We start from the raw sequence: 10,892 nt of genomic DNA, 5'->3' as shown, positions 1-10,892 counted from the left end.
CGCACTCCCAAAAGGGGCTTGTACACTCCGGTTTCAACCCGCCACACTCAAGTAGTCCAGTCCTGTCATGTGATAAGTTGCTAGGGACTCCCAATGCCATAGCAACAACACAGACCATTGTGACCCAGCAGGTGAATTCAACTGGGTACATTTATAATGACTTTCCATCAGGCAGATATGGTATCTGGGAAAAAAGGTACGTATGGTGGGGACCATGTTGTCCGAATGTTTATGTTGATGTTTTAATGTTATCCTTAAATTTTGGTCTTTTAAAAAAAATAGAATTTCCATTTTTATCATAAGGGGCTAAATCCAATTGCGTATTATTCTCTGAACAATCCTCTCTTTTGTAGGACTTGAATCCAGATCATGTCCATCAAACAGGTGCACATCTTTTCTTTATGAATTCCTTGCTTTCAGATCAAACTGATGTGCGAAAAAAAAGTAAGGTACTACAACTACTGTCCAGTTGTTGGTTGTCTTTGTATTGTCAAGATACATTTTAACAGGGAATAATGCAATGAAACATTCTTGTAGGATTCTGGAACTTGCACAACACAAAGAAAACAAAACGGTGTGGGTCACAACACCTTGGTAAGTAGGCTACTTTTTGAGTATTGGTATTTGCAAATAATTATATGCTCATTACATTTGACATGTTTCTATGACAAGTCTATCAGTGGGAAGAAAGAAAAAAACATTAAAGCAAGTACTTTTTTTGTTTATATGTTAGCATTCATAGTGGAGATGTTTATTTGATTTCCTCATTGATCTAGTCCAAAGCTTACCTGGGGCAATCAGGAGTCAATATGGCCTCTGTCTTACTCAGCGCTGGGTGCAGTTCCAACAGAGAGAATTCAATACCTAGCTAAGCACAAAAGAGACTTCTCAGCATGGGAGTACCACCTGAGGTAATGTATGTAAGCTAATTACACCCAGGCTGAACATTATTGATGACTCTCAAAAAAGTATGAGCCAACAGTTTTTTAAAAAAGCACTGTAAGTAGGTATACTCGATACATTACCATTTTATTGTGCAGTGTCACCACAAAACAGTGAAAATGTTTGCTAAGTCTTATATTGGTCTGCTCCATAAGCTTGCGTAATATACAGTACATTTGGCTCTGAGCTCAAGCACAGGAAATGGTCCTCCAGAGTGAAAAGGGATGTTAAGGCTACTTGCCAATTTCCTGCATCCTCATTGGAGGTGACTGCTACAGAGATGTCAATTCGAAATCGAGAAATGTCTGTTCGTCAGATTTAGACAGACCTGTATTAGATAATACAAAAAAAAGAAAGTAGGTTATCATTCAGCTGCCAAGCTAAACGTGCAAGCAACATGAGACAAATCATTCAATCAAAATTCTTCTCAGGAAGCCCTGCCTTGTAAGCTATTTGTTGAATTGAAGAAGGCAGCATTTGCCAGTAAGTGAGAATGAATGGCCAGTTTGGCCACAGGCAAGCTGCCATCATTGTTTCTGTGCTCATTGAATTTATGTTTTAATGTGCTGCAGTTCGTTTTTTGTGTGGTTTTGACAGAGAAACAATGCCCAAGTGTTCCAAGTGGTTGTAGTTTGACCACATAACCTCACCAACCTACTAGAAATAGGAGACAGATATTTGGCATTCTTCAAATGTTCAGTTTATGACTAAACCATTAAGTCTAATGAGATTACGGAAAAGTGAATTTAGCTGCCTGGGTGCTGCCTGCAGGCAACAGAGGTGGTATGTCACCCACACAATGTGTCATGATCTATATCTCGCATAAATGTGAAATTAAATTGTTCAGGTTCAACACAGTCCGATCTGTCTATTCACCCCTCTAAAACGTTGCATCATTAGTGATGCATTTAATCCTTTCAATTGTCCATTGAGACAGGAGGTTAAGTTTCTTACCGTCTGGTATGATGAGACTTCTTTTAGTCCAAAGAAATGGACGGTAATTGCTTGTATTTTCCTGCAGGAAAGACGAGGAGGTGATCTCCTCCAGGAAGACATTACGTTCTTCCTCCAAGACAGCCCAGTACGAGCTCGTTGTCCGCCTGTCAACACCCAAGACCAGGTCCCGAAGCTCCCAAGAAATGGGGTAAAATCCCCAAGAAAACGTGACTATAACAAAATGTGCCCAGTCCACATTGTTAAATACTAGAGTATACGCAAGCATGCCACTTGGCCCAGATCCTCCTTGGCCTAAGAAGCCGATATTTTGACATGTGTTATTTCAGTTGCGAGTTGTGGCTCTGGGAGAGAGGGGAGACAATGATGAGATAATAGGGGTTATTGTCCAAAGGTCAGGCCCCTGGGACATTCAGAGACGGCCACGGAAGTCTTTTTATAAATCTTAAAGCGCAGCAGCGCACATTTGGCCTCAAGCCTTCTAGAAAGGACTCTCAGGCCTGCACACTGGGGCGAATATAAAAAACAATATGCCTCTTTGTATTCATGCCTCTGTGGAGTACACTCCCTTGGGAATGGTCTGAAAAGATGAGAGGTTTTAGTTCAGGGCAGAGGGCTATGTTGGGGTGTTTGTGTTTGTTTTATGGTGATCTTGCATATAGAACTATTAGAATCTCTGTGGTTCCACAGTCCTCCTCACACGTCGTGTTGTGAGTACAGCTGCCCCATCTGGCACATAGACCCCAGAGTGAGAACTGCTGAGACCACTCCACGGCTACTACAGCTAGCCAATCCCAAAGCGAACCACCTCAACTTCAAAAGCAACAGGGAGGTAAGTGCCTAGAAAGAAAGGTAAGTTATTCATTCAGTTCAGTGTAATTGAAAGTGTTGCCAAAGGTGTATATCAAAGGTTTACTGTTGCTGTACCTTTTGGATAACATTTGGATAACTTATTCAGAACTGGAGGGGGGGGGTTGCCTTCAAGGCTTCAGGTCATTTTCACAATTGCATGTTTGATTGGGAAACCATACATAAGTCAGTGATTCATCTTTGACTTCTTTTTCTTTTTTTGAAGAAAGTGGAAACATACATTTCCTATGCTGCCAAAACAGCCCAGACCACTCCCAGGCTGGACCAGCTCTCGCTGCCCAAGTTTAGGGACAGTAAAATGTTCTTTGAGCGAGGACATCCAGAGGACTCCATTTGGCCAGTGAGCTCATCGCCTTTACTGTCACCCACACAACACGCTGGAAAACAGTTAAATTCATAGACCTAGAATAATGCTCTGCACCAATGTGTAACATTGTCTCAATGTTGTTGTGATGTGCACTTTTTTTTTCTTTCTATAATTTGAAGAAAGATGCGACGTGAGAAAGAGTATGCTTTCAAATAAGTTTTTTAGATCCTTGGAGAGAACTCACTGAAACATGCGTTCTCAACAGGTGTCAAGGAGAGCCCGTCAGGCCACAGCAACTTCACGACTTCAAACTCTATCAGCTCCTAAGGGACTTAATAAGGACTACATCCCTCTGAGAGACCTGCCACCTTTATGAGCTTGCTTCTCCGTCAAGGTCCATGTTGGTGCACAATGTACTAGGAAAATGGCCACTGAGAAAAGCAAAATAAATGGGTACAGAGTACTCAGGGGGTCTCTAATAAAACAACGTCTTGTGCTTTAAAAAAAATCTGTTTGGCGCCAGAGCCGAGATGGGAAAACCGGGCGCTTTTGTCCCCCACTGGTTTTGCAATCATCTGCATTGAGATGTGTTGCTTGGAGCTCTTTTTGACGACATCGAAGCAATACATTACATTTGTCTTTAGCAAACAGCCAAACCAAACGGTTGCTTTGCTCCAGTAGGCTCTCTTTCCAGAAGAATGTGTTTTCATCTTTTGAAATGAGAGCAACGGTATGATAAAAGGATCCACATGTGTTTCGACATTTCAATCATTCTGGGTTCTCTGTTTATATCAAAACCACCTGTTGTAAAGATTCCTCGCGTGTTTTCCTGGAGATAGTGAAATCTCATAGATTGATTCAAAAACCATATTCTCGCCCCAGGAGCTTTAAATGTCAGCCTCCCAGTCTATATGACCACTGTTTAATTTACAAAAGGCACCGTGACCTCTGTTTGAAATAAACCGTAATCCCGGTTACACTACAGGCACATGTGAGCATTACCTAAAAGTGGACACAATAGCTTTCAATGGGGCTATGTGGATTTAGAGCGGTGCGGGAGGTTTGGTGGAGCCGCCATGAGTGTAGGGCCCGAGCGGAGAGGTGAACAGACCTCGGAGGCTGGACTTCAAATCAGATCCAAGCGTCCAACTGGGACCTAATCTTGGATAAGCCAGCAATGATCGCGACCTTGGACTGCAGGATAAAGAGGGATAGAGTGGAAGGTGGAGGAGGGCGAGGAGTGTCATGACCGTTGGTGCCTCCCGCTGGTTGACTCACTTCCCATGGGGCACCTGTTCCTACAGAGGAGCTCTGATCTATGTTGCTGGTTATCTGTCTGTGTGTGGCAGCCAGCTCTGACACGTTCATCAAGCTCCAGCTGACACTGATAGGCTCTGAGTGGGGTGGCTGTCTCACTGTCTGGATCCCGCCAGTTACATGAGATGTTGACGCTTGCAGAGTATTAGTGAGACTGATCTGGATTTGGCAGAGAACTGCAACGCTATATTAAACTACACTTTTTATAAAGGGCTTCTAAACGGTCCGTAATTACTTTATAGACAGTTCATTATGGATGTAGTAATTGGTAATAAACTGTGTGTGTAAATATATCCCCTCTTTAAACACCTGAATGAAGATCACATTTTTAACTACTGGGTGAAACTAGCTACTTTCACATTTAGCCTCTTAAACCCTATGAAGAGCTGTCTGCACACATCTATTTCCTATCAACTCTTCACTGCCTCAATGGTTAAGTATGCAAACAAATGTCATGGTCCATTTTGTGTCTTATCGGCCTTGATTGATCTTCTCATATTATCCTTGACTAGTCAAGGCTGCACTCAAATACCCTTTGATCAAATAAAATCTCAAATATGTGGTCGGCCTACATCTTCAACCCCCACACACATGCACTTCCTCCTAATGCAGGGATAACAACAAACCAAGACATCCTCACTTGCCCCTTTTGGATGAATTTTAAATAAAGTTAAAATCGACAAGAAAATGTCATCCTTGTGAGAACTGTTGTCGCTCATACATCGAAGCACATGTGAATCCTCTTAGTCTAGCAGCTTCTTGAGTCCTGGAAAGTGCGTCTTGGACAGAGTGCAGTTTGGACACTTCTGGAGTCAGTTCCTGGGGCCAGCTGGACCAGGCTCTGACGCTCACCAGTCTTGGGGTGACAGATTCCACACAAGCCTGCTAAGTCCTCTTAGCAACAGACAATGCAGGGCCCATTCAAATTCCATACACACCACATTGGCCTCTTATAGAGCACTAACGGCCTTTCATTCCACTGAATTGTGGTTCGGAAATGACATAACAAGCAGTATGGCATTATCTTCCTGATATACTTTTGCCAGGCATTATCTTCCTGATATACTTTTGCCAGGCATTATCTTCCTGATATACTTTTGCCAGGCATTATCTTCCTGATATACTTTGCCAGCTATCAGCACATATCAATACAGGTGGGGTATACTTTTTTTCCCTCTGATCTTCAATTATCCATTTCTTTATTGGTTTGTTTACTTATTTTTAGTTGTTTTGCAGCTGCAACACAAGTCATAAGATGGCATGCAATGGTTTAAGAGTGGGACAATATGCGTTCAGCTGGAGCTTGATGAATGTTCAGCAATTGGTGAGTTAGCTGCTCAACTCTCAACAAACACACTTGTTTTTCCCTCTTTGGGTGTGACTCTTTTTTTACACAGTCAGCTGAACAGGGGAAACAAAACAGACCGGGACAGGAAGAACAGTATATACCACCGTGTGTGTGCAGCATGTGTAGCCAGGCCACACAGCTATCTCTTATAACACACTGTAAAACAGAGAAGAGAGTTTTATTAGGACCAGAAGTACCTGAGTTAGTATATATTTTTGTTGTAGGCGGTTCCCACAATCAGTCCATCATTACCAACATTAGTTTGTTGGCAGGATATCACTCCCTTCTCTCTTTACTTCACGTTATTTCCCCTAGACAGATATTTAGAAACTGGGACAACTGAACCGACAAGTAGGTGGCATCACCTGCTGGTGGTTGTTTGCTCTTAACCTCAGCTTACTTGTCTAAAGACTTTCCCTCCAAATTTGCCATCTTCCCTGTTACATGGCTAGCCGATTCTGTAGAATCTGTCGTAAAATGAGTGCTGCCTCACATCTTTTATAGTCCCATGAAAGCTTAATGTTATCCCGCTCCCTGCTGAGAGACACACAAAACAAAGCCTCACAACCAAGTCCCCCCCCCCCCCCCCCCCCCGCCAACTCTTCCCGTCATTGTACCCTACTTCCTCATTGCATTCAGCAGCCCCCTTATACAGATGACATGAAGTATGAAACCAGGCTACCATAACATATAATATAATATATGTTTATTTATTATTATTATATGTAAACATGGCGGTTATATTGGCAAAAAAACAATGACTCACTTTACATTCAGTAAATGAAAATAGCTTAGATACAAAAGAGAGAGAGTGATTCAAGGAAGTGGGGATTGGTCAGTAAGGGCGTGGTGGGTGGGTCGGAGGAGGAGCAACGGGATGAGGGGGAGGTTTCCTACGCCATTCCAATCTCAGTCTTTCACTGATCCCAGCTGAGCTGGAAGGCCCTCGGCCTGTCTCCACTGTGCGTTGCGTAGCCTAAACCATTTCTGAAACAAACAAAAAGAGCCCAAAGGGAGTGTCAGAGACAGATGACGGCACACCACGGCATTGTTACTATTGTTCAACCGGGGATTAGTTCCAAATACCATTTATTATTGGTCAATTTGTTTAAAACCTGAACTGACCTGGGTGAGGTAATGGCGGGTTACAAACTCAATTAAGTCATTGTGACATGAATATTCCTGAGAAATGACATTCTTCCCCTAGGTGTTTTTCCTTATGCAGGGCGATGAGGTTCCTAAAGCAACACCCAGGGCTGCTTACATCTAAATGTTCAACTGAAACAAATAAACTCTGATATTTAGGAGGGAATTTCTGTAGCAGTATTTTTCCAGCTCGGCAATTGGGGGAGAAGTCAACTACACGCAGACAACGTTGTGGACAATTAGTTGTGTCTGGAAACAGGGTTTGGCTGTGCCATCGACTGTGAAATGCGTTCTCAACTGTGATTTCCCCACTCTATCTGAATGATGCCATCATTGCTGTGGATTCTCTTGACAACTTGGAATTACAAACAATGACAGAATTTCATGGATGGTCAAATCATTAAGCAAAATTGTGGATGGTGAAAATTGTTATTGTGGGCCAATACCCCAGCAATACCCCAGTTGAGAATAATTGGTATCCAAATGAAAACCTACATATGATTCTCATTTGAAATGTCCATGCCCTAAAGTGGTCAGAATAGCCTATATCAAACCTGTCATGGGTGTTTATTCACAGATAGCTAGAAGTATTAATTGACACTGTATAGCTAAATTGTGCTTCATTTTTGTTCTCCCAGATGGATTACACAGAGAAATCACTGCAAGAAACTCCACATGACCCCATTGCCTCTGTGGGCTTTAGAAAGCACATACGGTCTAATAATGAGGTACTGTATGAAACACCTTGTAAAGAGGTAGAAACATGTTGCAAATGCTCTTTATGCACGAGAGGGAGTGGTAACAGGGTGTGCCCTTTCCCTTAGGTGTACTGTAAGACCTATCAAACATCCCAGTGCTTTGTTCAAACTGAATGAGACAACAGTAGGTGGTTCGAAACATCCGCTGTCAATGAAGTCAGAGGGCCAAGTACTCAACCTCACCCAGAACCGCATTTGCCTAGTCAAGTTGGCTGGGCTTCTTCCAACTTAGTGCACTCAATGGAAATACAATGGAAATACTCAGTCACCAGCGGAGTGAGCAGGCCAAACCGGTTTGCAGAGGAGAGATAATCTGTACATGTAGTTGTTGATGATCCTCCATTTGATCATGCAAATAATGTGCCGGACAAAATCTGCTCAAGGCAATGGTTTGGTTACGTTCTTCTCTGTCACACACACCACTGTATCTGAAACGTGCGTATAAAAATGATCCCAGCTCACGTCTTCCTCCAAAACAACAACAAATGAATGTATGTGAAGCCTGAAACTGATCGTGAACCCTGAAACTGAACATTATTGTCCTTTTAGCATAGTCGACGGAGAAACAAACAACAGAGTGCATTGCAACAAGCATCCTAAATACGGAATTAGAAGAACTAGCCTCTGCATAAGTGGAATGCTATCAGATAGAGGGGTCTGCATAACTTCACCATGTTCTCAACACCTTGGAGTATCACTGACCCAGCCTTCAAGCAAAGGATAGGCCCTACCCCGAAACTTTGCATATGTTTATGTCATACTATATGGTTACTCAATGGCTTGGTTATTGCATAGTCAAGAGTCATGTTCAACAACAAACGTTGACTCAATTAAATGTATGTTGTGACTGTATCCAAAACTGACAACCTGGCAACGTTGTTATGTAAGGGTCATTGGTGTTCAGATGTATTATTAGAATGTTTTGAATTTCTGGAATGAGTAAATGATCTCTTTAAAACTGTCCTCGCGTTATTTTGGGGACAGTGACATGGCATGCGAACCAAAGAGCCGTCACTGGACGCGCGCGCTGTCAGACTGTCAGAATCACGCTATTCTCTTTTGACATCGTTGCCACTGAACACAAAATATAGTTAGGCTACACATTTGCGTAGCCTAATAGAGGTCGATAATATCTCATCAAAACAACGCCATTATCTCATCTGCGCGCCATTACGCCTATTCAGTGAAATACAAATTGCCTCTCTTTGGACATTTCTACATAGTATTTGTTCAATGGTGCGTGAGAAAAATGAGAAAAAAAGTACACTGGGGTAGCCTGCGCCAGCGCAGATATGTATCAATACTAAGTTATATGTACAACAACATTGTAGCCAATAGCCTATAGGTTCCCAAAGATGTGTAACTCTCTAAATTATGCTCATGTTCAAGATAAACAAGGTATTCGTTTGATTGTTGACATTATATTACACGTTGAAAAGACAGACACATTACACATTAACCTCATTTGAGTTTTGACAATAAATGCGTGTGGATCATTTTAGGCCGTTTCTAGCCAATTCACCCCATCCTCAGCAAAGTTTATTTCCTCGCAACATTGTTTTCATCATACAAAACGAATCTCTCCATAGAGCGTAACATTTTCATTGTTGAAACAACATCGAGAACATAATTGAACACTCACCGCTGTCTCTTCCTCGGTTAGTCCGCTTTCAGCTGCGATCAACATGAGCGTGGACTCGTCGGGATGCTTGCTGACTCTGTTGAAATTCTCCTCCAGAATTTTTATCTGGTCCTCCGCTAACTGCATACTTTCCATTCCATTTGAAGCCATGTTCCCTCTCCAAAAGAGCTCTCAGCCACAGAAGTCGTTTTTATGATATAGGCTCAAAATTATAGCACTTCGTGGTATAAGCTCCAATCCAAATGACGTCCGTTTGCCAGTAAATACCAGTGGCAACTAGGAAATAATGCTGGAGATAACGACCAACAGCAATCGCTTAGCAATTACAGCCCCTGAAAAACTAACAACAAAAACGCATGTCACACTGACTGAATGTCGACCGTGTGAAAGCTCTACTACTGTCAACAGTGGCTCTCTCAGAGCGTTTAACAGAACACTCCCCTTCTATGTGAAATTCAATGAAAGTTTGAACAAGTTTAAAAGTGACATACTCATATATGAATACACATACAGAAGTTTAGATATTTCCACAGTGCTTCCTTTAGCTTATTTCTCTCAACTCAACTGCTGATAAGCCTTGTCTCTCCTCATTATATGCAACATATGCTTGATGTTGTCAGGAATACATGATGCTGTGCGCTGGAGCTGCTGCCCCAGCTGCACCTGTAACCTATCTAAAGGGCCTGCTTAATGCATGGGCTTACCGGGGCTGAAGCCACTGTGCCCAGGCCCGTGGGGGGCCCAAGAGACAAAAAATACATAAACAACAAAAGAACACAGTGGCCTCCATCAATCTTAAATGGAAGAAGTTTGGAACCACCAAGACCCTTCCTAGAGCTGGCCGCACAGCCTAACTTCGCAATCGGGGGAGAAGGGCCATGGTCAGCGAGGTGACCAGGAACCCGATGGTCCCCCCCCCTGTCTGGGTTGTGCCGTGGCGGAGATCTTTGTGGCCTATACTCAGCCTTGTCTCAGGATGGTAAGTTGGTGGTTGAATTTTACCCTCTAGTGGTGTGGGGGCTGTGCTTTGGCAAAGTGGGTGGGGTTATATCCTTCCTGTTTGGCCCTGTCCGGGGGTGTCCTCGGATGGGGCAACAGTGTCTCCTGACCCCTCCTGTCTCAGCCTCCAGTATTTATGCTGCAGTAGTTTGTGTCAGGGGGCTAGGGTCAGTTTGTTATATCTGGAGTACTTCTCCTGTCCTATTCAGTATCCTGTGTGAATTTAAGTGTGCTCTCTCTAATTCTCTCTTTCTCTCTTTCTTTCTCTCTCTCGGAGGACCTGAGCCCTAGGACCATGTCTCAGGACTACCTGACATGATGACTCCTTGCTGTCCCCAGTCCACCTGGCCGTGCTACTGCTCCAGTTTCAACTGTTCTACCTTATTATTATTGGACCATGCTGGTCATTTATGAACATTTGAACATCTTGGCCATGTTCTGTTATAATCTCCACCCGGCACAGCCAGAAGAGGACTGGCCACCCCACATAGCCTGGTTCCTCTCTAGGTTTCTTCCTAGGTTTTGGCCTTTCTAGGGAGTTTTTCCTAGCCACCATGCTTCTACACCTGCATTGCTTGCTGTTTGGGGTTTTTAGGCTGGGTTTCTGTA

The 10,892-nt window shown here is 43.1% G+C and overlaps 2 protein-coding genes across 2 annotated transcripts; one reads left to right on the top strand and one right to left on the bottom strand.

Moving 5' to 3' along the window:
* Positions 1-108: 108 nt before the first annotated feature.
* Positions 109-6,306, top strand: LOC115129511 (sperm microtubule associated protein 2). Its single transcript, XM_029659927.2, has 8 exons — positions 109-196; positions 354-384; positions 538-594; positions 777-911; positions 1,964-2,086; positions 2,587-2,728; positions 2,972-3,106; positions 3,339-6,306. The coding sequence occupies exons 1-8, from the start codon at positions 157-159 to the stop codon at positions 3,447-3,449; spliced, it is 774 nt and encodes a 257-aa protein (XP_029515787.1). The 5' UTR covers positions 109-156; the 3' UTR covers positions 3,450-6,306.
* A 121-nt stretch (positions 6,307-6,427) lies between these two features.
* Positions 6,428-9,727, bottom strand: hopx (HOP homeobox). Its single transcript, XM_029659926.2, has 2 exons — positions 9,285-9,727; positions 6,428-6,725 (listed from the first exon to the last, which is right to left on the bottom strand). The coding sequence occupies exons 1-2, from the start codon at positions 9,432-9,434 to the stop codon at positions 6,648-6,650; spliced, it is 228 nt and encodes a 75-aa protein (XP_029515786.1). The 5' UTR covers positions 9,435-9,727; the 3' UTR covers positions 6,428-6,647.
* Positions 9,728-10,892: the final 1,165 nt, after the last annotated feature.

The sequence above is a fragment of the Oncorhynchus nerka genome, linkage group LG5 (assembly GCF_034236695.1).
Source record: "Oncorhynchus nerka isolate Pitt River linkage group LG5, Oner_Uvic_2.0, whole genome shotgun sequence".
NCBI lineage: Eukaryota > Metazoa > Chordata > Actinopteri > Salmoniformes > Salmonidae > Oncorhynchus > Oncorhynchus nerka.
This window is presented reverse-complemented; position numbering and strand designations above follow the sequence as displayed.